We start from the raw sequence: 27228 nt of genomic DNA on the forward strand, positions 1-27228 counted from the left end.
TATTTTATTGTTGACGACACAAATTCCAGAGCTTGGTTTGCTGTATGCAAGACAGGTCTATGCCTTGTGAATAATGCACAAATACACATACACCTATTTGTAACTGGGATGTACCATGGATGTATTTCAAGTCCTTGGGTCTCTGGGCTAAAAGTTTTTGCTCTTTCTGTCCGAGGACATATCCACCTCTGTGCTCAACATGCGCCCACAGTGTACCACTGCTGCACCCAGTCCAACAGCATGGCCAATAAGAGCACCTATGCAGCATGAAATGGGCCATTTCTGAAATAATTTCACATATGGAGAAATTAGAGAAAAAGAAATAGACAAGAAATATTATATCAGAACGCTTGCAAAGCTACAGTAAGTGACAGTCATGGTTTCTAGAATTGATATACCATTTTCAAATCACTAGCAAGCTGTAAGTATGACTGATTCCATTCATTTCAGGTAATCCTCCACAGTCCTCCTGATACCAGTCTACCTGGCATTAAGTATTTTGCTAATGTCAACGTCTGTTATTCATTCAGTCTTTAATATATCCGGCACTAAAAGATTAGAGATTTATCATCATTTGAAAACTCAGCGACATACATTGTATTCAAGAGAAAAGGGTTCATGTTTTAAAAAGAGATCTTGCAATAAATATTGCCAGCAATGAAGTAAATCAGATAGTTATCACCAATAAAATCAAATTTATCATCTGTAACAGCATTCTATGGGTGGCTAAAAATGAAAATCTTTGCCACACTTCTTTGATTCCTCCTCACCTGCCATGGACGATCCCAATCAAGGGGGATTGGAAAAGCTCCAAGCCATGCCCCCAGCAGACTAGCTACAACTATATACACCAGAGCAGTCTCAATCCCAGCTTGAAGTCTGAGGACACACACAAAATAACATTCTTTGTGCTTATATCATTTTTGGAAGTACTGTAATATCTTCTTCTTTTTTTAAGGCAAAAAAGGGATTCCTGTCTTTAAAAATGTAAGGCAAATATGTCCAATACAAACAACTACGAATAATTTGTATGTAGATGAATAATAAAACTGTGCAACATTCGAACTATTCGTTCTTGGAAGATTACTTATTGATTTCACACATTGTGCTTAATGGTTTTATCTGAAACCATTTAAAAAAATACAGATTAGAATGGTCATAACGTGGGTCACAAGAATAAAATATTTTTATGAAGTTGACTGAAAGAGTGGAGAATTTAATGAAGAACCTTTTTTCATTAAACCAGCGATCAAGTTCCTTACATTTGCTTTTAAACAATATACTGTATATGCTTTTAATCAAATCATCAGTACTATTCTACACACACAAAAAAAAATTTCTTTCATTATTTGACATACTTTCTGCTTTTGAATATCCTGTTGAACTGTTCACCATCTGTTCCAATCATGAAAAATGTAGGTAAGGCAACCAATGTGGTCAGAAGCACTGCAAAGATGGCAGTTTCCTGGACTGATCTGGTTGTACACAAACATACAGACAGGTACTTAAAACTCTCTGATCCACGTTCAAGTTAACTTCGATAGAGATTTATCTTCCATGTAAAATGAAAAAAAGTGAATGAATACAAGACAAAAATAAGAAAGATAAACAATTTCATGTTTTCATATTTCTCATATGATTTTGCAAAATGACAGACAAAAGATTAGATGTCATCTTTTCACAAAACTCCGATCAGTTTACACACAAATTGCAATTTCTGAAGAAATAGTACCGGTATATTTCACATCAAACCACTCTAAAGCAATGCAATGATGATTTCTTAGTCAAAGGAGCATTTTCATTTGCTTTTTCCAACAAAAATCCCATATGAACTAAAAATGATGCGAGTTGATATTTCAGGCAATAATTTCCTTTCTTGAATTTGAATAGCAGTTTTAGTCAATGGACTTGTACATTTTGCACAAAGTGGTATACTATTCTATGTAATGAAATTTCAACACAAATGACATTTTGTATAGCAGTTATATCTAATATGCATAGCAAATTGCTATGCAATGGTAATATTCTTGACTGTAGGAATATCAAGGAGAGCCAAGCACTGGAACTACCATGACAAGGAAAGTCCTGAAAATTACACATTTGACAGATAATCACAGCAGTTTCAGCGACTGCAAAAAATATGACACTAAAATTACTGGATCTGAAGCACAAACTTTCACATTCATGAATATTATCATATGCAGCACTGCACATAAGGTTCAGTTACTGAGGTTAGGTTACATTATTTCATTAAAAAAAAGCAGGAAATGCAAAAATTATATCCTGTGTATACATGATACTAGTGTCACCCACTAGATACCTTACTCAGTGAGTGGGGCTCCGTACAGCACAGCCACAGTATGGAAGAGTATGAAGCTGAAGCACAGCAGGAGTCCATATTTCAGAGTCGTCTTGATTGTTGATGTGACGAAATGCATAATGGCACGTGGTCCCTTCAGATTCTGAGGGGCCAAAGAAAGATCATCAGAATCACTTCACAAACTTTCATGATGCACATGAAATCTGCCATTGTCCATTTTAATACTTTTGATAGATCCCCCTATATATAATCTACTTTCTGGGGACTTTTAAAAAAATGTCTACAATCAACTTCAGACTCACTGGCTTTACTTTCATCACACAGGTTGGCTTGGGGGGGGGGGGGGGGAAACCATTCTAAATGGCTATAAAAATATAAACTTCAATATGTGGGACTATACAGCCAGCTGTAAAGGCAAACAATGAAGCCACAGTGAAACAACGAGCATCCTCATTGGCAAATGTGTGGTCTAGTTCCTTGTGTGACCAAGAAGCCTGCTCAACATACCGAGCCGGGCTGACCAGAGTTTGCTATTTTCTGTATGAGGCATATTCTTCTCCGTCTCAACCGCATAGGCGCTAGGCATGCAGACTGCTCCCTGTGCACTTGTTTTTTTCTTCATTGTTTAGTAGACCCTCTAGTTGATTATTTTTTTTTCTTTCTGATAATAACTGAGTGTGAATTTTACCTATTGCAGTAGATCTATTGAATAAAGGTATAGATATTCAACACTGAATGAAGCTAAGCGCCTTTAATCATCAACAAGAACAACAACCGACAAAAACAACAAATTAATTCTCGTGTATGATAAAGAGATCTAATTTTTCTTTTTACTCCCCTCCTGGCCCTCGTTAATCACCCCCATTCATAACTATGCACAGCCATGTCGCTGTACAGACGAAGACGAAGTGCTTTGCACGGCGTCCGATCGATCGGGTTATCCCCCACCACAGTTACCCTATTCAAGTCAAAGTCCAAAGACTAAGTTTCACCCCTTTTCAATAGGCAAATGGGGCATTCTCTTGAAATAGGCCACACACATGTACACCACTATCTGTCTAGGTATATACCTTATATCACGGCGGTTTACCAGCAAAATGGTAGAACAGCATACAAATTTTATCATAAATGGAGTAACCTAGTATTATTAATAGCAAAGCCGCTAACCGCCAGCGGGGCCGGGTGAGCATACCTTTCCACCGCTTGAGCTCAGGCCGCAATCAGCGTCGTCCCGTGGATGTGAACGCGATAAGTGCCAACTTCCAATGCATTGCAGCACACCATACAATATGCACCACGGTTTAAGCGTTGATATCGGGTCTAATATTAACAAACTGTTGCCAGTTGGAACAAGAACAATCAAAACTGACACTAGATGAAATAATGAAAACACTATAAGAACGTAAAATATTGATTTTACGTATTTCCGTGACGTCCGCTCGGACGACATGGAAAGACTGGAGGCTGCCATCTTCGCACAACTCCGTCAACACCACCAACGCCCTCTAACGACAAAAGAAGTAGCAGATTTAGCTGGATGGTCACAAATTCTCCCCTTCTTTCTCTGCCTTTCAACATCTCCATTATGAATAAAATAATTGTAATTACTAATACAAGTGATTTTTTCTGCTTCTGTTTGTAAATGTAACGTAATATATAATAGCCCGGAGATGAGAGTATGTATTAGTACTGGCAAATTCTGAATGTTGTGTTACCCGCCGGAACTGCAACACACCATAATATAGGCCTATGTGCCACTGGTTATGTTGCCTTGACGAATGAGGTTCTTTCATCAATTCTATGATTCCATGAAAAAGATAATTCAAAATATGTCGTCGAGCTACTATATGCAAGGAAATGTGAGCTAATTGACCATCACTACATCACGACAGAAGGGTTTACGCGTACAGCTTTCGGTTTGGTTCAAAGCCAGATAACGGAGTGTGCTTTAGATTGGGCTGTAGGTCACTCCGCGGAGTATGTATGGATGGATACAAAACCAGTCGCATGAAAGCGAACATGAGAGCGATACCGGCTTCTTTCGACTTTCAAAATGATCCTGACATTCTCGTGATGCATATACTTAATGTGTCACCAGTTCTTCGAGTTGACAGCAAATTTAGTCAGCCGTGACACGATCCTCACTCACTGACATGAGGAATGACCATGTAGTGACCATACTAGGCCCTATATCTAGACCTACACTCCCCTAGGGAAGAGTGACCATTGATTATTTATCTCATCACTCCATGAGAAACATACAACCTCATACCTAGTGTGATGTAAAACTCAAAGAGCATAGGAGGAAAATCTCTTTGAAAGCTCTGGATCCCCTCATCGCGATTCGTCTAAACGCATGTACTTTTTATACGGACTTTACGCATGTACCAAACAGAAAGCTGCTCTGTAAAACCTGATTTTAAGCTGCCTTGTGGGTTTGTGCATGCAAAATGGTTCCAGGATATTTTTATACCGCTCGTTACAAGTCTCATTCTGAAGAGGTGTCAGTCGGACGCCGAGTTGGTGATGCATGGAAGCCAGGAACCTCATCAGACGACTCATTACACGTGACATAGTAATTATGCATTAAACAGGCTCGTCAGAAAGGGAGATCGCATGAATGCCAAAATGGAATGAAATCTATTGATATTTTCAAGTTGAGATCTACTGTTTATAAACTATATATTATGAGTTTTTATTTGCTTGTTATTTCTACCACGTTCTTTTTTCGTTGGTACACCCTGTTCTCAATTTTCTACGACATGCATGCTCTGATGATGATGATGATGATGGTGATAATGATGATGATGATGATGATGATGATGATGATGATGATGATGATGGAGGCCGTCAGAGGAGGAGAAGGAGGAGGAGGAGGAGGGCGAAAGGAGGAAAGAGGAAGATAAAATAGGAAAGTAGGGCCCAGAGGATTGTGAGGAATATGTGTTTCATGGAGGAAAGCACTTCAACATTCTTCAGGAATCAGATATCTATTTACCCAGCTGCTTGAGGCAAAATATGTTTTGCCCACGAACGTATCCTTCTCCTCCTCTGAGATTACGTTATAGGCCTACATCCAGGGAGGTGGAAAGAGTCGACCTCCCTATAGTATATCATATTTTGCGTTTGAATTACGGCACAGTACTTTTTCAACTCAAAGATGTTTATCTTATTTTCGGAGTATCGAATCCCCTTTAGTTTCGGATTAATGAACCCTATTTCATTTTCGGATTGATAAATCATTTTTTTTTCCTCCCCATTTTTAGAATTAAAGAACCTGTCTTCATTTTGGGATGAATGAACCTTCTTTTATTTTCGGACGAACGAACTTTTTTTTCCTTTTTTTTAAATAGACATTTCGAAATAACGAACCGAATGAAACGACAGACCTTCGAAATATCGAGCTGTAGCCTAAATTTTGGATGCTTTGAGATAAGAATGATAGATATTTGCTCTTTTACCTCATATGAAAATATGATTAAAAATTCACTTTGTATTTTGACACGTTTGCAACGAAAATCAATGTAGTGCCCTGGCTGCATCCCCATGGGAGTTGGTTGGAAGGGATCCAATTTCAAAATTTATTTGTTGCAAGATCTTCCATTACCTAATTCTGATAGAGATATTTAATTTTATCTTAGGACCCCCCCCCCTTGGTAAAATGTGCAAATTCTGCGTACACTATCTATTGTGGACCCTTGCTAACTGAATTTGTACAGCAAATTCACATCTTGTGTGTATTCATGTAGTTATGTTGATAATGTCAATAGTAAAGAAGCAACGATATCCTGCATAGTGACAGTGGCGGCCTGTTTGGACCCACAAGGGGGAAGCTTGGTTGGGGGCAATCTGTTTTCATCTCGTCATGGGTCCTATTTCACCCCCTTGACAGGACTCATTGACATGAGCACTATAAGATGCATTAATGTGTTCCTTCTGCCCCCAATTTCAAGATTCTCAAGTTGCACAAGTATAAAAGTCCAAATCGTATTCCATATAAATACTTCTATCCAATTTTGACTGAGAGATCGCGTACAAGTTGATTATGACATTGAGAATGGTAGCCCAGCTGTTTCTCTGATGTTAGGGTTATGATTAATAAAGAGGAGTACTTTTTAGATCTTTTAAGGTTTTACTTTAGTATATTTATTACATGTCATGTTAACCTTATTTTGATGGTTTAACGTATAGCTATTTCCATACCTTACGTTGGACGGCATTATGATAATTTGCTTGATTATATATATATATTTATATTCTATAAATCGCATAACTGTAATTACATATTCAAGAATGTTTTTTTCACATAAAATATGGCATTCATCAGAATAATAAAGATCAACTGTTTATGCTAATGATCTAATGATAACAGCTTAATTTGAAGTTTGGTAGCATTTTGAGATCTAGATGTTGACGCACTCTGACTGGATGTTCATCTATGAAAATACTACAACAGATTCTTATGTCATTTAAATACTGTTGATATCGCATAATTTCACTTAGGGCAACGCTTCGATACTATTATTTCATATCAAGGTCTTTGTATGTATATATATATATATATATATGTGTGTGTGTGTGTGTGTGTGTGTGTGTGTGTTTTGCGACAATTCTCCATGAAAGTACATAGAAATACGTCTGTGAGCTTACTATTACATATTTCGTTTTCCCTCGCCATAAAACAAAAATGTGATTGAAATCGATTTAAATAGAAAGAGGAGGACAAAAATGAAGACTAGTTTTGAGATATTGTTAGAGCTGAAATTTCGAATGAATTAGTGTTGTTGTTATTGCTTTGGCAAGGTAAAAAGAAACAAACAAACACACACGCTTAGAAAAAAAAATAATCGGTGATTTAAAACACTCGATCAGCCGGGGGATTTTTCTCTGCCTGTACAAATTCGAGGCCAGTGTGCAACTTGGTTTGCTTTGCAATTGCGCAGAGCAAGCACCTAAATAATCGATGAATCACTGTTACAGTCTTTTACTGAAATGAATTCACTGCGTTTTCAATTCAGGCTTGAGTGGTTCATGCTATGACGTTGTATTTCTTTCATGTGGAACGTAAAACTGGTTTAGATGGAGAGGTGACTGGGAATGGACGTACCTGAATTGAAAACAATTACTAACAACAATGGTAACGTCGATTTCGTAATATATAAACATATATATATATATATATATATATATATATATATATATGTGTGTGTGTGTGTGTATGTATAAGAGTTACCTATTTCACCTAGGTATTCCAAAGTTTTGCCTTCTCCGTGTTATCATCAGCGAAGATGAAACTAAAATTCTTCACTACGCAATTTAGATTATTCAATGAGTGAAGACGGAAACGCCTCACCTGCAGACATCGTCATTGTTATCTTCGTAACGCGTTAGAATTATTGACCTATATTTCAAATAATTCTCATAAATCATTGTGAAATAATCGTTCCGATTTTGATAAGAAGAGAATGTATATGACTTGAAATAACAGATTTCCCACTAATATCCAAACACTGTTGGGTTTGTTGCTTAGTTAAGAAATGCTAATCACAAGTACTATATTGACATATCAAGAAAGTATTACCAGAAATTAGCTTTGTTAATGGCTTTATGCGATTCCTGAAGTCCCAAGACTGAATTTAAAAACAAATATCCAAATTTCTGCTTTTTCAGCCTCAGGGTATACCCCACATATACGTGACAGACAACGTATTTTGAAATCGAATGTGCTAATATGGCATGTGCTGCCATTGTTGAATGACGTATCAATGTGTGTTTCAATACAAATTTTCTATTTCAGATTCGTCTCGGAAGGAGATGGATCCTGTCGTCTTACAGGTACAATTTGGACGACGAAACAATGAACAAAGACACAAACAAATAAACACACCCTGTCTTCATGAACAGTAACCCATCTACTTTTCAGCTTAGTAACAGGTTGCAAATCGAAGGCACAGCTTTGCTTTTAAGAAAGATCATCATGTCCCATGAATGAAAGACCCTCGATCCACTGGTGTTTCGAAATCATTTGATTGTTGCCTCCGAGAGAGAAGTCATCCACGAGTTACTGTTTTCATTCAGTGGTAAATATTATGTAGTTGATGATTTTGTTCCTAAAAGCTGACCAGTGACGCCATTTATCTTCAGGAGAACAATTCACTTCCGATGCGGACACTGCTTGCAAATTTTCGTTTATCCGTTACATACGGAAGGTATAGGCCTACACTGTAGAAATCGTTCAAACTAACAATGGAATGATATCTTATTATAGTATTACTCAAAGCATACGAAACGTGCGATTCCCGTTGAACAAATCCAGTTATATGGCTTCTACAAGACATGAAAAAAAAATCACAGATAAACAACATACCATGGCGCTTCACACATGTTGTGGAGGTGTCGAATCGATGACGACACTGCCGAATCGATCGGATGACGGGTTTCATGAGCTACTGATATATGTACAAGGTCACCTGCGATATATAATGGACATCTCCCCGGTCCATGCCTGGTCTGCGTTTGCTATACCTCTACTATATTGCTCACAAGCGGGGTAGACAAAAAATGAAAAGGAGTGATTGCACGTTTTCGGCATCACTCGATGTTAGAAATCTATAAGTTGATTCCACAGTGAAATGTCACATTTTTGTTTACACCCTGCGATGTTTTGCATGCACAACACGTAATCTACTTTAGTGCAGAGCAAGACGCATATAAAGTACAAGAAGGCATTTCTAGACTCGTCGCTGTTTCTTGAATCACTGTTTTCGTTTTCACAGATGCAAAGGTTATTTTCGGGATCATGTTTTAATCTTTTCCCGCCACAGTGCTGAGCTATTGCCCAATTATCGTATTTCCAGGAAAAACCAAGTCTTCTTTGAATTAATCATATGGGTCAAGTTTTGATAGTTTTGGTTTTGTTTTGCTCATTGACGTAAGAAAGCGCCATGATGTAGATTGGTTTAAGCAAGCCTATCTTTTTCTCCCGTTTACGAAATTACTATAGCACGCTCCTACATTACCTACATTAAGATCTATTTCCTCATGGTTAAAAGACTTCCTTCATGATTAATACTGGTGATGGTGATGATGATGACAATAATGATGATGATGATGATAATAATGATAATGAAAATAATGATAATAATGATAACAATAATGATAATGATAATGATAATAATAATAACAATAATAATAATAATAATAATAACAATAATGATAATAAAAATAATAATGATAATAACAATAATAATAATAACAATGATAATAATAATAATAATAATAATAATGATAATAATAATAATAATAATAATAATAATAATAACAATAATAATAATAATAACAATATGGTCTTCCGTAGAATATGTGGCCTCTTCAGTGTCGTCACTGTCCTTCCAGAGGGCCCTGTTGTTAATATTACTCCATATAGCGTTGCCAGGCACCCATTCATTCAACGGGGTCGAGAGTGGGTGGGTAAAAACATCTTGTCCAAGGATGTAAGCACTGGACTGGATTTGAACTCGGGATCCTCGATTGAACATGAGAGTCTATAATGCCATCCGTAGTGTCCCCAATTCTTAAGAAAAAGGAGATGAAGCGTTAATTTCCTTATAATAACCTGAATGTATATAATAAAAAGTATATGTAAGTAAACTGAGTATAAAATAAAAAGAAACATATTGATTATAAGCAGTATTGTTGAAAAAACAAACTTATTTCATGCAGTATATAAAGTGAGTGAATGGCATTATGATATAGAACGTGTATAGACTGAATTGATCACATTATAGTTTAACCCTCTACATAAAATGTTTGTGTGAGAGATCGAGTTGTGCACATTGGACTCAGTGGTATAGAAAGGGTTAATAGAGTAAAAGCACTTCCTTCTAGTTAAGTTGACAACAAACGCTACCAAGAACAAAGGAGTCGCTATATAGTGGTCTTAGCTTTTCCATGCAGACTATCCTTATCCCGGATCCTTATTCAGTCAGAAAACGACCAAACAAACAAATAAAACAAAACAAATTACAAAAAAGGCACAAACAAAATTTAAAAAACAGGAAAACTATCACTTTCTTTACAAGAAAATCGACGTATTATTGACGAAAGCTCACCACACTTTCTCATTGTATTGTATCAAGCACTTTATTATATAGTTGATTCATTTGTAAAGTGCATTGGATGACTTCAAGTTCGGAGCTATAGTGCATCACGAATTGTTGTCTTCTCATCCAGCGATGACGGTGAAGAAACTTGACAAAAATTAACTTTTAATCGGCTTGTTCGATTTTCCTCAAACTTCACTGATTATGTTCTCATATTTCTACATTCACTCAATATTGACACAGATAATGCTGTTTCATTCCCCTCTAGAGCAGTTGCTTGGGAGATAACACTAGCACTAGCACCGAAATTTCAATCACCCAATGTTAGTTAGTTAGACCAATTCACATAGATGCATATTTTGTACAATATGATAACGTTTTAACTAAATCTCAACTAATTTCCTTCTTGTAATGCAGATATTAACTGATTCACTCCTTTCTTTGTCTTCTTTGAAATAAATTTCCCTGTATAAGTTCATTCATTCATTCATTCATTTAAAGTGCAATTTAACCCTAAGTAATTTGTGAAAAGTGAAAGATTGAAAGTCAACATTACTTTGCATTAACTGAATAAAACCTCCTCATAATTAATATTGATTAACATAATAAATGATTTCTTAATAAAGAGTTACTATTTTCCTTGACATCTGGCAGACACTCAAATTTCTTGCGCAGCGTAACTGATAAACTGCGAGTCAAAGGAAACTCGAGATAGTAGAAGGGTTAACTGACATTTTTGCATCCATTATACTCTGCTCTTTCCTATACATGCAGTCAACAGGTTGAAAATATTGAAGCAACGTGTATTTGGAGCTATAAAATCATCTCTCGTATCCTGGAAACGACAGGAATGTATCAACAACAAAGCTTAATGTGTACACACTGCAGTAAACAAAGACATTACAATTTCTGAAAAAGGAGCTAGAAGCCACATTAACTTAATCATGTCATAATCATTAGGTTAATCATGCAATACCATGTGTGATACCAAATTCCGGTCTTCATAATCACCACTTCAATAATCACTCCGATGACCTTCAGTTATAATTTTCCATGAACGTAACTTACCGCGAAATGTAATTACGCCAAAGTCGATTGATCACCCCATACAATGTCATATTGATACACCTGTACAATCCAACAACTAATAGGCCTGATAGCACATTATTTCCCAACGAATGAGGGTGTTCGCTCCGCCTGTATTATCACGCAAGGACATCATTACATTGAATGTTGTCAAAAGTCACATTTTATTCTTAACATCGTGATCAAATTGATCCTCAAAGATCTTTCTATATACTTAAACGGAAAATAAGGGCGTGATGTAAATGTGATCACTCCAGTACTTTTTTTTTTTAAATTCATTTCAATTCTGATCGACAAGACATGAAAAAAATGAAATGAATGCGTTTATACGGCATGGAGTCCACTTTTATTTGCGAGTGTTTTTCTTCAGCAAGCAATAAAGAAGAGTCAAGTTAGAGTTCAAGAAGCTCCTTTTTCACGTTCTCTCATTTCAGACAGGTACTATTTCGGCGTTCTGAGTTTTTGTTTCATTGCAATATTTTCGTTATCACTCTCATTTCTTGGATGTAGATTTCTATGGCCTGTCTCCCAGCAAGAGGGGCTCTGTTGGACAAAAGTCTCAATTTGCTATCGAGAGATAGTGATAAACTGTTTATTGTCTGAAACTCTAAACACCGACGCTGGACTCTTTGAAATCTGTTTCCATTGAAATCAAGAATAGCTTTTTATAAACATTACAAGAGCAAGAGATCCATTTTCTACATGATGTCTATCGCACACCAACTTCTACTTCGCCATTGGCCCTTGGAATAGGATGAATTGCATAGACACTCCCATTCTGAGGCCAACGCCCTTGTAAATCATCAGACCGTGCTTTCATCATTGGAAGCATGGACTGGCGGCGCCGCAGTGAACTCTGTGCGTGTGCCTTTTGAGTTTCGCTGATGACCACGTAGAGGCGATAGAACTGCAGCACTAGCAGCAGCATGTTCTTGCACGTGAAAAAGATCATGGATTGATCGAAAATTCTAAAACGAATGATGAGATAGAGTCTAATGACAAGATAGGGTCCGTCCTGTAGGATCACGCTGGTCATCAGCGCCCAGGTTTCTGTGCCACAGCACCACAGAGATATCGCTGCCCGCCCCAGAATGCTGTTTCGCCTCTTTTCCTCTTGCCGAGCGGTCTCGTCTTCCGGAGGCCTGGCTACCTTGCCGAACACTCGGCGCTTCCTTGCCTTCGTCGCAGTCAAGCCGAGAGTGAACTGCAACAAGCTCCAGCTCCAGATGCCAAGGATGACGTAGAACATGTCCCTCATGCAGGCGATGGCCTCTAGCTTCAGGGTCTCCAGCGAGAACTCCAGCATGTCTGCCGCCATACCGATGTAGACCAATAGTAGTTGAGATAGCTGGTCACGTGTCAGCTGACCGCGCGGCATCAACCAGCGACCTAAGATGAGAATCAGCATCAGAGTTTGCTGCAGGGTGGTGGAATACAACTGCTGCATTTCGTACACCCTCTGTGAAGGAAAATGACCAAACAAGAAGATGAAAATGTTTATGTTATGCGCTTCATAAAAATATGACGCCACGCAGAAGTGCATTTCTCATTCGCAGTTTAAACCTTACAGTAAATTTGAACAAGAACATAATCTAATGGAAATAGGCCTTCTTTGCAACAGTGATTGGCAACTTCATAGATCTGTAGCTTGAAACTACAGCAAAGCTGAATTCTCGGTTGTTTTTATGTAATCAAAAAAGACACATTACGTTTCTCTATAGTGACATGTGGGTCTGTTGTGATACATATGTATTTATCTCATTTATGCATTTGTGAATAACAGCAAAGGGTTTCTGCTCGCAATCTAAGAAGACATTGGTTCACAACAGTAGTAATTAGATAAGGAAAGAGTTAAAAAAAAACAAATAAATGAAATAAGATAGAATTAAATAAACTCTCTAACTGCGTGGAACATACCAATTCAGGCAGAAATCACGGGTGTGTTATACAGGCAAATAATTTATATAGCTATGCGATAATATGACTGTCTTTGTAAACCTTACCCACAACTCGCCAGCCGTTTCTGCTCACGTATTGCAGCGAATACAACACACCTTTCCCCCACCGCTCCCTATATACAGGCATTAAAATGTGTGTGCATGCTTCTTACCTGTTCTACGGGAGTAACAACTTCATCGTATGGTGACGTATTGTTGTTGAGACAGAGGAAGGCGTTGATCTGTACGGAACTGATGCTGACGGGGCACTCGGCCTCCAAACCAACACGACTCTTGACGAGGAGCCGGAGATTGAGTGATCCCAGCTCCATGAACCACACAACGGGCACGACAATGGCCATGTAGATGAACGCCGATGGTACAAACCTGATGGTCAACAGACAAGAAATGTAGTCGTAAAAATTCTTTTAGTATCGCTTGCAAAGATACTATGATCTTCGTTGGTATAGGATGTGCCGTGATACGGCATTAGTATATTCAAGTGGTCGTTACATGCCTTATTACCTTGTCGCTAGCGTTAGTATACTTGAATATACTACGCCGTATCCCGCTTTGTTGTTTTGATAATAACAAACATTCACTTTGAGAAGGTATTTCGCAACGGAAGTAATCAAGATGAATAATTCATTATAGAAAATTATAATATGCTGATTGCTTCCTGTAGTTTCTGTATATACAAAAATCATTGTGTTTGTATTTTTTAATGTGTATAATGCAGTTTGTGTTTCCCTTCTTCTTTCGTTTGATTATGGAGGCCTTTATCAGTAGCTGACATGTTTAAGATTGAATTTGCTTAGAAGAAGGATGTAAAATTGACAGATTTGAGATATAGTAATTATTAGCCCGGCTTGTAAATGCAAAAGTCAACACATCCCATCTCAGAGATCAGCTATATGCCAAAATAATTGTCCGCGTAACAGTTTGTGAGGGGAAAAAAAAGTACACTTGACAGTTACAATAGGCACTTCATCTATCAGATGATAAGATATTATTAATAATAATAACAACATTAAAAGTAATAGTAATAATAATAATAACATAGCGCTTGATACTGACGCTTCTAAAGCGCATGTAATCGCTGGTTTTGGAAGCACAGTAAAACGATTGAAGGGTAGTGTTAGACGAAAGAGATCGAAAACTTCACTTGGACCCCAAAACCAGCGGACTCTCGAAACCCATTCCTCACGACCCTCAATGCAGGTAAGCTATGTACAATGTTCTAAAAGATCCATTTTACAGTTAATCACACATGATATTCACGGAAAATGCAGAAATGACGTACATCGAAACTGAAACTGAAACCCTACAAAGAGTTGATATCACCAGATCACGACTTTGTTTTTCTGTCTGCGTGTGAAATGTCAAAGTGAAATTGGGAGAGGAAATCGCTGCTTACAAGCAAGCATGCAAGCAAACAAACAAACAAACAAACAATTGAAATAGCTCCAGTTCGTTATTCCGAAGATTCGTAAATCCCAAATGAAATATGGTTTGTTATTTCGAAGGCTCGTTAATCCAAAAATAAAAGAGGGTCATCATTGTGCAGGTTTGTTCATCAGAAAATTCTATAAGGTTCGTAATTCTGAAGGTTCGTTACTATATGCTCTTTTTCTGATTAACGAACCTATAATTTTTCATTTTCGGAATAACAAATTTTGGTAATATGCAGCATTCATTATTACACAAAATAAAGCATTACTTAAAGTTCGTCTATCTCACACCCTGCATATTTTCACACATACACTCTACTATAATATACACTTAGAAGATATTAATTCGTTGCCAAGAAACACCAATCGAAAAATCTGATTCACGATATGTTTGTTTGTTCAGCGCCTGACAGCGAGACTGAATTAATATTCATCGAGTTCCTAGAAAATGGGCGTTTTTGCCATCACATTTCTCAGCGGGACGCTTGGAAATATCGACTGCATTTGACGGTCTCATAAACATTATCATATTATTATCTTTTGCTGATTTTTATGTACCTTTAATATGTCGTTGATTATTTGGACAAGTAATCCATACTTAACGTGGCAGCAGTCCCCAACAGACCTAGCTTACGAAGGTACTTCTTGAGATGAAACCATTGCGCAGAAAATGAAATGACTGCGTGCCTCCAGCGCCCACGCATTTGGAAGGATGACAGTTATCAGTATGGGCACCAAATGCAATGGATGTTGCCGCTCCATCCCAAATATTCCCGTTCTTTCCCTATCTCTTGCTTGGAGTTTAGGCAAAATATGTTGTTCAGATCATTAAAAAAACAACAGATTAATACGAAAAAATCTATTTCACATTATATCATTAGGGGTCGAATTCCAGCTAGTCAGGGATGAATATTAGTAGATCACCCAATTTCGTCATGCACAGTGGCGAATTCAAGTCTACTTTAATCTAGCGTATAACCGCTTGAGTTTGGATACGACAGTATCGATCTGCTAGGCTGGGCGTGAGATTACCGTCGTTGTTCGGATCACACCTCAAATGCAATTTCATTTTCCATAGACAAGTTGTCATCACAGATCGATACGGAAATTTCCGTGTAGCAGATTGCAATGCTAAAGCCTTTGATCAGTGCAGGTTGAATATGATTCTGACCTATATGTAAAACATTGCAACGGCGCAACTCAACTAACTTCAAGTCTGAACATGGTAAATACTATAAGCTGTGTTTAGAATTTAATTAGCAATGATTGCTGATGCAACATGAAAACAAAACATAATACATGCAGCGATGGCGCAACTCATGCTGATAATTTTATTTAAAAAAATCAAAACATAAGACCACTGGGAGTGGAGACTGTAATGTTCAAAATTGCAAAATGGCAATGTAAGCTATTTTGGAAGTCCATGATTCGAGCTAACAAGTTAAAAGACTGCGGGATTCAGCACTATGGCAATGATGTTCTCTCGAATAATTTACAACGCTCATTATACAAGAGAGCGTTAGTCCTGCATGTATCATGACGAAAATAATAGTAGCCTTTTTACATTTCCTTGTCTGTCCAAAGAGGGGGGGGGGGATGACATTATGTGCACGGATCGATGAATATACAATAATTTTCACTATTGTGAATTGTTTTACAGACATTCTCTCTTATACACTTTTTCAGCCTTTGCTGCAATGAGAAGAACCAGAAGAAATACAATGAAATGGATACAAAGCAAATTACGATGCCTTTTTCGGGTATGATACTGCTTGACCAATCTAAAAAGGGAGAATAACATCAAGATCAGATGAAGTCAGGTATGGATTTCATGATTTTATCATCTGTAGATTCACAGTATCCCCCCAAAAAACATTTATTTTATAATTAGCATTAAAAGACATATTCACAGTCAGAATACACACATAGGCCTAATTTTGAACAATGAATTCTGAATTAACAAATCACATTGTCCCTAATATAGTATTGTGTGGATACAATCTTAAAAATAAGTAGTAGGGCCTAGTACGTTGTAATAAACAAAGTACAAGACGTTCTCATCATTGTCTCAGCTAAAGGCCGTGTCACACCTTTCCGGGCAAGCTATGCGGGCTTGTTGCGAGTAGGGATTTTCCAGCACGCAGGAGAATTTTCTGCGGGCGGACAAGAATGTTTGCGAGTTTCGCACTTGTGTCTTACCTGCTAGACGCGTGCTACTCACCTTCTACTTGCGTTTATTCCGTGTGACCTGCGTGAGAGCTTTGAAACCGATCCGTTTTCTGTTACGAGCGAGTTACAGGTACTGCGAAGTACCTGCGTTGGATTTGCCTGCGAGGTGCTGCCGGTAAAGGGTCTCCTACTGGCGCTCTGCGTGTACCTCTGCGGGCAAACCCCCGCGACTCACTCGGAACAAGTTTTGAGCATGTTCAAGGCCTTGTCACTGTATCTGGGGAAATTTTACGGGTTGACCTGCGGGGAAATAAATTTGCTACCCGGAGCTCTTCGCAGTTGGTCCGCACCTGACAGTACGTAGTGCGTATCTCGCTCGTATTTACCCGGAGGTGCACACGCAAGTCCGAGTTACCCGCAGCCATGTTTTGAGCATGACCAAAACCTTTTCCGGAAGAGTCGCGGGGATTGCCCGCAGAGGTCCACGCAGAACGCCAGTAGGAGGCCCTTAGCGGCAGCACCTCGCAGGCAATTTAACTCCCACGCAGGTACTTCGCAGTCTCCGAATGCGGCCAAGATACTGACATTCTGTGGGACTTCTGCCATTCCTTCAGAGGAGTTCCTTCACTTAGTTGTCAGCCCCCACGCGCCTGGCACGCAGGTCACACAGAATACCCGCCAGTAGAACTTAAGTAGAACGCATTCAAAACTCGCCCAAATCCCTGCCCGCCCTCAGAAATTGTCCGGTATGCTGGAGAATACCCACACGCAACAAGCCCGCGTAGCTTGCCTGGAAAGGTGTGACAGGGCCTAAACATGGTTGCGGGTAAAAAGGATTTGAGTGCGCACCTCCGGGCGACTACTGGTGAGATACGTGCTAGGTATACTGTCATGCATGTTCGGGTCATCTGCGGGGACCTCCGGGTAGTGAAAATTGCTCTTCGCAAGTCGCACGCAAGGCTTGCCCGGAAAGGTGTGACACGGCCTTAAGCATGATTCTTTGAATTTTTCCCAACCAATAGTGGTAACAAGGATTCTTGGACACTATCTGTCAATTCTGAATCATTTTCGTTATTCTTTTCATTGAAAGTTAACATATTTGTACATAATTAAGTTAGCATGATTATCTTTAATTGGACGAGTATGGAGCACTTACCATTTCCACTCCCCTTCTTCATTATAAGAGTATGTAAGCACCATTTCCATGGCAAGAAAGACGAAACCGATTCCAAGAAACCAGTAGTAGGAGTTCTGCAACGTGTACACGACGCAAAAGATCGCAGCAAGACCGTGGAAGAGGAACGCGGCTCGTACGACCGAGGCCTTCGATGCCCGCTGCAGTTTCATCGAACAGAACTCATAGCTTGGTGGGCGCATTTTCGTGGACAGTGTCCTGGCTGGCCGATCGCTCGCTTCATCGTCGGCCTGGAGCACGGCTAGATTGTGACGAGGAGCTGGTGAAGCGTATCCGGACTCCTGGCTGTCGGCGTGGATGTTGTTCGTAGCATTCCGCCTGAACATGTCATGATCGGATTCTACAGAATGCTTATATTCACTGTTCATTTCATCCATGATTTTAATACCTTTTCACCTTCTGAAATTATAGTGATGTTTATGATGTCTGTGACGAGACAATCCACCCAAAGACATTGGATAGTGTCACCAAACCTCTTATCTTTTGACCAGGTTCATCCACTGTGATTCCTTTAGGCCCCTACATCATTGTTCCTGAAGGTTGTTTACTTTTTACTTTTCCTATAGCGTCTTTGCTTCATAACGATGTGCTCCCGACTCCGCCACTTTTGTTAATGTCTATTCGTGTCCACAAACATGAGACGTTCACGTTTACTCCAACATGATTTTACAGATGGACCATCAAGTACTTCGCTCATTGATGTATCCTTATGAAGGAGTGTCGTTCAGAGTCGAAGCAGGTCCGAAGCATTCATTTGTCTCACTCGCATCATCGCCCCGTCAAAACCAATGTTCAAAATTGTCGCCCACCTTTGCTCGCTGTTTCATCCTACTTATAGAGGTCTACGGAAGGATGTACAAGCTCCCCCTGCTATTTCAGAGTCAACGCAGTTCTTAATCATTCAGAAAACCCGCTTGCAACAACATTGAACTGCTATCCATCAAATGATTTGCTGCACTTCACTCAACAGACATGGTCCTCCGATAAACCCGTTTACCCAATAATGCCGTACCCAATATTCAGAGCGAATGCATGATTTGCTGAACGACTGAGTTTCATTTGCGCATGCCCACTAGCTGAAGCCGCCGCGCCCTTCTTCGAAAGTGTTCCCATCAAACCGATTTAATCAAAGTAAATCGATTATGACGACACAGTGCAATGAAAATACGTGAGATATTCATGACTTTGAAGGACGCGATTGTCTGATGAAAAGGGAAAGACAGGTGGGCTGATGAGCAACAGACAACACACATGGAACATGGACGACAGGGACGAGAGACAGACAGCAAAACGGATGGAGAGGCAGAAAAGATGCATGATCATGTCATGTGGTAAATCACAATCAATTACGAATCACTCATGGGAAGAATTATCTTCAATATCAAATATAGGTCCCATATAACTTCGCACGCGGGAAACAATCATCTCATCTTGCCATTATAGTTTCGCGATGTCATCATTGACGTGATATTAAGTTGCCTCATCATTAGAGTAATGAAGATCTTATATCGCGTAATAAGCTTATTCTTCTACAATAAATTTGTAATGAGAAATGACTGCATCATGTCAGATACCTATTGGAATACAGATGATCAGTTTCTTTGAAAGCTTGTTTTGCATCTGAAAGTTTCCTTTGATGGCAAAACTTAAAGTATGATTAAATTATATAGTTTGGATCTTCCATATTACGATACAAGCACAACTTCTCATATTATAGCCCTCTCCGAATTATTTGTTACAGCGTGCATGGTGCCACTATTATTGTTTTCAAACATTTCTGAAGTGACATGGCGTACTAATGTTTCCTGTATAATAGCAGGTTATCATGGAGAATAATGAAATATGACGTTTGATGGTGATTTATTGTGGACTTACTCTTCACACCTTGAAATTGCGAGATGTTGAAGATAGTAATGTCTCTTGTAATTATCTTTTCAAATATCATAAAACTATTTGTATTGCAATCGCTCTGTTTTACGATCTTTTCGTATTTGTTCATTAGAATTAAGTTTTAATGCGTGATTGCCAATTACAAATTAATGGAAATCAAACAACGTCAAGGACGTAGATTTTGTTGTATCATCATCCAATTTTTCAACTACTGCAGAAGTCCTAACAAGTCATACCCCTTGACAATCAAGTGGCTCGACTACATCCTAAAAGCGAGTTGTTTAATGTGACAGCATTAAATTGTGATAGACCGATCTATTATTGACACACGGCTCCGGACGGCGAGGTCCACTCCTCGTTGGCAAAGATGATGGGTCACCGGAGTTTATCAGACAAACATTATAGTCACAGAGGAATTAGAGAGGGAAAAAATATAGGCTGGTATAAAAGATGCAAGTGGAGACTGCCCAATGCGTGACTTTGCGTGACGTATCATATCACGCAAATTAATTGTTGTAATAATGGTGAATACACAAACCTAAACACACACAGGCGCGCACACACACATTCACCCGTGTATACGTATATAATCATGTGTGTGTGTGTGTGTGTGTGTGCAGAATGTCATTTCTGCACCTAATCTCAATCTCAACTCCTCTCTATATATTCCATGCATGCAATGTGTACATTATTGCCTTGAAGACCCTAATACTGACACCCTGGTATTGATATCGCTCATCTTTTCGTATAATGTGAAGACTATTCCTGTCATAAGCTTCAGTAAACCCTCTGACAGTTCAAAAGATACAGTAAGTATACATCTACATAAAACTGAAAAACAAAATAAACTGAATGTCGCTATGTTAACTGGTATGCCTCCGCCATAATGCATGATTCTCCTAATAGGTCTATAGTACAGTGGACAATGTGTGATTACATTTTCATAAAAGTGGCAAAATGATTAAAATGACATGTTTGTCACAAATGTGTTGAATGTTCACCTTCCTTGACCTAGATTTAATTGGATGAATAGGAGAGCATGTATTTTGGGATTTAAGGACTTTAACTTGACTTTGACCCTTTCATAAGTTTATGCATTGAGTAATTTTCAAGGTATGGAGAAAAAGTGCAATTTCTGTATTGAATAGTAAATTGTTACCATTTTCATCTGGCCTTTGACCCTTAAATTCATAAGAGAATCGATGTCAGGCAGAACATGCACAGTACTAAGTTTCAAGATAACTTGAGCCACTTCCGAAAATATGGAGAGAGAAGTGATTTCAGCAATTCCACTTGATCTTTGACCTTTTGACCTTTGACCTTTGACCTTTGACCTTTTTGGCAAAAAAAAAAACCTTCCCAGAGAATCTCTATTGCGTTATACATGCATACACCAAGTTTTAAAAAAATAATAATCCTACTGGCATTGCATAATAATATGAGGGAAATAATACAATTTTGAAGTGTTGCCCTTGACCTTTGACCCCTGATCTTTGACCCATGAACCCCAAATTCCCTAGATAATCATTGCCAGTCAGTACATGCATATATACTATATTCCATGAAGATACCTTGAACAATTTCCAAGATACGGATAAAAAAGTGAAATTTTAACATTTTTACTTGACCTTTAGACCTTTGACCTCATGACCCCAAACTTTCTCCAAAGAATTTTATGGGTAATACATGTATACACTAAGTTTCAAGAAAATATCTTCAGGCATTGCTTAGATGTGGGGGAAATAGTGAAATTGTCAGCATTTGACTTTGACCTTTTGACCTTTGACCTTGAGCATATGCACCCAAAAGTTGATAGGCACAACTTCACCCCCTTATACACATACATGCCAAGTTTCATTAGGATACCTCAAAAGGATTTTAGTTATGCTGTCCACAAAATTCATTACGGACGGAAGGAAGGACGGACGGACAGACGGAAGGACGGACAACAAGAAAACATAATGCCTCTGGCACCACTTCGTGGCGGAGGCATAAAAAAAAAACCCCCAAAACAACAAAGCATTGCGCCGGATCATCCCGTGCGATGAATTTCTTAAAAACCGTCTTGCAGCACATCAAAGCCGTAGTTGTCCACACTTGGCATGAACTACTTATGCTCAATTATTTTATACAAAGATCACGTTCAGGGGGCATTTTCATGAAGCATTTTCAGATTATTTATTTTTCTGACAAATCGTTATAAGCTATCGAAATCCTTGTATCCGATTGGCTGTGAGCAAATTTGTCAAAAAAAAAATTCTGACAAAATGAAATGCCCCCAGATAACACACAAAAACCTATAGGCAAATATCATTTTGTCACTTTCTGGTGTCCCCGCTTGTGATATAGTTTTCTTCAGTATCATTTTTTATTTTGTGATTAGCTAATGGACTGCTGCACAGTCATACATCACTAATTCGTTTTCAGATTATGATTAATTGGTTAATTCGTTCGAGATAGTCAAAACGTTGCAACATGTCATACAACAGTCAGAGCGTAACTCTGGAGACAATAAGGCGGAAACTTATGTGGGGTTTACATACATGCAGTACACGACGGCAGGCGAGGCTTGTCAGTGCACTTTGCATATCCTTAATGAACTGACACACCGCTTTTAAAAAATTACAGTAATGCACGATCACAGTTAATGGTGTATATGCTGAAAACATGAGCATGTATGGCAGCTGCTAGGAGACACTAAAAGCTTCATTACTGTAGATGTTTATTTCAACCTGACTCCTGGGTAACCATAATTTACTGTCGAAAAGATGATTAAAAATGAAATGTTGCTGTCTGTTTAACAAGCTCAAATTGTTACATGAATCTGTCTGGTTGCATTTCCCTTATTTTACATCAATGTGAATAATAATAGTTCCCTCTCTATTGCCAGGACGTTCAGGACTTTAAATGGGTCAGGATCCAGCAAAATATCAAGTAGGTGCAAAATGTGACCATGGATTTTTATATCAATTCCAGGTTTGTGAACTAAAGATGGTTAATTCAAAATAAGGTCGCTCGTTCACCTTGATGTGTACCTGGATGCCTTGTGGTTGTAATGTGGGCTTACTTTGACTTTCCCTCAGTCCAATCACAGCTTAGTAGACAATCTAACAGCCAGTGAAATGCTTTCTCACATTTTGCTCAGCTGCAATTCAGTACTCAGTTGTATGTTGCTGTCTCCCGACAGATTTAAAGCACGAGTATAGCAAAACAAATGGCAAAGAGAAAAACATATTGCTTTTCATACCGACATGACTGATGCATAGAATTTGGTGACAGCAAACATGTTTAACTAGACTTTCAACTGTTCAAAATGCTTAAAATTCATTTTTAAAAATAATTTTCAACCTTTTTTTACAAATTTTGTACGAGAAAAAAGGTCACAATTACATAATATCACGAAAGCTGGGGATGATTCCTTGAATATGATCATTTTCAACTAATTAAATTGATTTTCTAAGTTTATTTGGGATATGAAAATAATTTATTCCAGCTCATTAGATAATACGCAGGGAGCGTTCACTCAAGCATGTATTTATTATAACTGTGAAAAAAAAAATGAATTGTTAATGCGCTGCTGCCTGAATGAAAAGGGAAGCGGACATGTCGGTCATCGGTTCTGTGTGAGCCAGAGAAGTTACAGTGTGTGTTAGAATTATTGTGATTATGTTAAAAAAAATATTACGCGTGCTTATTGTTTCTACAAACACTTCATTTAGTTTGATATCTGGTTCTGTGTGAGCCAGAGAAGTTACAGTGTGTGTTAAAATTATTGTGATTATGTTTTAAAAAAAAATATTACGCATGCTTATTGTTCCTACAAACACTTCATTTAGTTTGATATCTGCTCTGTAGTATATTTCGATGTAGACTCTGACACAGCCTTTCACCAACATACAAGTCGGTGATCCGCAAAATTCCCTGCCGTGCAGACAATAAAGGCAGTAACATCGCCCATTCACCCTCCACGGGTGAATGCTCGCCGGCCAGACAGAGCTGAAGAATTAGTGACTCGGACGAGTCACGAAACTGTTTTCTCCGTGATTTTCACAAGTAAGTCCAGTCGAACATATCTAATTTACACGCTTTTTGTATAGTATATTATTTCATCATAACTAATTAGAATATACTTGTGCACTCCATCGAAGGTAAAGGCTGTAGGCAGAGTTGAATGAGCCATAAGGCCCTACCTGTCTTTACCTTTCTTTTCTTTTCTTTTTTTTATGTCTGTTTGTATGACGTTCAATGGCTGTATGCTCAATGACAGTTTGGTACACGTGTGTAATTTTGATATGGCAAATGATATCAAATCAGCTAATCCATCTCTCTTATCCTCTGATGATGAATTACTGAGTATGTCACGATGTGGAAATGTACTAGGCCTACACCATCTAACCCATTAACGCTCTAGATCGTTAAGGGTGAGATTTCACGGAGCACGCGAACGATTTGCGAAGGACGCGAATGACAAAATCCAACATTCGGAAAAGTTTTTCTGCGAATGTGTTCAAACAATGAAGCCGAAAACTATTCTTGCGCAATTTGTGCGAAGTTTCCACGACGTATGTGCGAATGTCGTGTGTATCGTTGCTAAAGTACAGCATGTTACGTACACGAAGAACACGCGACAGAAATGCGAACAACGAAAAATTTTGAATAATCATGAGAGAAAATGTACCCAAGGAGAGGTGGAAGCTGTCTTGAGTTGAATTTTTTCTTTCCTCTATTTTTCTTTTCTTTTTCTCTCATTTCTCTATCGTGTGCTTGCCTACATTTTTTTTCCCTAGGACCTATCTCCATTAGTAAAGCATTTGATTTTTTTTTGCAGTTCCTCCAACACATAATCTCTATAGTTCAGCTGAAATTTTACATACTTTAGATTAATTTTAAGTGTATTCTGCGATTTTTTTGTATATCTAACATTTGTTTCTCTTTGCTAGTCTTTAATTTCTTTTGTTAATATAGTTGTTAATGATTGTTTGATGTTTAGATGTATGCTACGATTCTTATTTGTAGAAAACGTATAGGTCATACATCCCCCAAACGTGCGCTAAACGTTAGCGAGAATGTCTCAAAAGGTACGCGAACAGTTTGCCATTACGTCGTAAAATGATCGGAAAAACTTCGCAGATTTCGCGTAAGGGTGGGATTTCACGGAGCACGCGAACGATTTGCGAAGGACGCGAATGGCAAAATCCAGCATTCGTATTTTAGTCTGCAAAAGTTCGCCAAACGGTCGTGAGCGTTCGGAAGCGTCGTCAGTTGTTCGCGAATGTCGTTTTTACTTCGGCGAGAATTTCAAAAAAGATTGAAATTTTTTGCGAACCTTTTCCGCACACTTGGTCGTGATTTGCTCGTGAATTGTTCTCGAAATTGTCTTGAAAGCTTCGTCATATGCGCAAGACCTTCGCAAGACACGCGCGATGTTCGCAAAATGTTCGTGAAACCCCAAACAGACTCCGAAACTTTGGAGAATGTCTCGCGTATGTTACGCGAAATCTGCGAAGTTTTTCCAATCATTTTACGACGTAATCGCAAACGGTTCGCGTACCTTTTGAGACATTCTCGCGAACGTTTAGCGCACGTTTGGGTGATGCATGACTTATACGTTTTCTGCAGATAAAAATTGTAGAATACATCTAAACATCAAAGAATTATTAACAACTATAGTAACAAAAGAAATTAAAGACTAGCAAAGATAAAGAGATGTTTGATATACAAAAAAATCGCAGAATACACTTAGAATATATCTTAACTATGTAAAATTTCATTTGAACTATAGAGATTATGTGTCGGAGGAACTGAAAAAAAAATCAAATGCTCCTTACTATAGTGGAGATAGGTATTAAGAAAAAGAATGTAGGCAAGCACACGATAGAGAAATGAGAGAAAAAGAAAGGAGAAATAGAGGAAAGAAAAAAATTCAACTCAAGACAGCTTCCACCTCTCCTTGGGTACATTTTCTCCCATGATTATTGAAAATTTTTCGTTGTTCGCATTTCCGTCGCGTGTTCTTCGTGTACGTAACATGCTGTACTTTAGCAATGATACACACGACATTCGCACATACGTCGTGGAAACTTCGCACAAATTGCGCAAGAATAGTTTTCGGCTTCATTGTCGGAAAACATTCGGAGAAAAACTTTTCCGAATGTTGGATTTTGTCATTCGCGTCCTTCGCAAATCGTTCGCGTGCTCCGTGAAATCCCACCCTAACATACGCGAGACATTCTCCAAAGTTTCGAAGTCTGTTTGGGGTTTCACGAACATTTTGCGAACATCGCGCGTGTCTTGCGAAGGTCTTGCGCATATGACGAGGCGTTAAAGACACTTTCGAGAACAGTTCACGAGCAAATCACAACCAATTGTGCGGAAAAGGTTCGCAAAAAATGTCAAACTTTTTTGAAATTCTCGCCGAAGTAAAAACGACATTCGCGAACAATTGACGACGCTTCCGAACCCTCACGTTTATTTGGCGATCTTTTGCAGACTAAAATACGAATGCTGGATTTTGCCATTCGCGTCCTTCGCAAATCGTTCGCGTGCTCCGTGAAATCCCACCCTACGGGGCCCTTTTGCCTTTTGAGTGAACACACTGCACGAACATAATTTGAATGGAAAGTAAATAATGAGGCACTACACACACACACACACACACACACACACACACACAAAATATATATATACACAATAGTGTAACGCATGGTGTCTAGACATACACAGACGCTGACACAGACACATACACATTCACATACACACACACATACACATACACATACACACACACACACACACACATACACATACACATACACATACACATACACATACACATACACATACACATACACATACACACACACATACACATACACACACACATACACATACACATGCATAGACACAGACACAGACACAGACATAACTTGCATCACACTTCCCCAACCTTGATACGTAGACCAGCTCGACGGCAGCGCGAAGTCCCCTGATACTTAAGCCTTTTCACGCAACCACACTGTGTTATCCTAATCATTAATGGCATAATATTAAATGGGTTTGTCAAATACCGGTTAGAGAT

The 27228-nt window shown here is 38.6% G+C and overlaps 2 protein-coding genes across 2 annotated transcripts; both read right to left on the reverse strand.

The window, feature by feature from the left end:
- On the reverse strand, window positions 1-3791 carry LOC139743151 (phosphatidylinositol-glycan biosynthesis class F protein-like). Its single transcript, XM_071653661.1, has 5 exons — window positions 3513-3791; window positions 2326-2462; window positions 1359-1475; window positions 771-879; window positions 1-282 (listed from the first exon to the last, which is right to left on the reverse strand). The coding sequence occupies exons 1-5, from the start codon at window positions 3789-3791 to the stop codon at window positions 148-150; spliced, it is 777 nt and encodes a 258-aa protein (XP_071509762.1). The 3' UTR covers window positions 1-147.
- Window positions 3792-12217: 8426 nt separating this feature from the next.
- On the reverse strand, window positions 12218-18412 carry LOC139743134 (transmembrane protein 26-like). Its single transcript, XM_071653643.1, has 3 exons — window positions 18222-18412; window positions 13619-13832; window positions 12218-12967 (listed from the first exon to the last, which is right to left on the reverse strand). The coding sequence occupies exons 1-3, from the start codon at window positions 18410-18412 to the stop codon at window positions 12218-12220; spliced, it is 1155 nt and encodes a 384-aa protein (XP_071509744.1).
- Window positions 18413-27228: the final 8816 nt, after the last annotated feature.

The sequence above is a fragment of the Diadema antillarum genome, unplaced genomic scaffold (assembly GCF_040938485.1).
Source record: "Diadema antillarum isolate AM-2024a unplaced genomic scaffold, OU_Dant_1.0 seq00001051_RagTag, whole genome shotgun sequence".
Lineage (NCBI taxonomy): Eukaryota > Metazoa > Echinodermata > Echinoidea > Diadematoida > Diadematidae > Diadema > Diadema antillarum.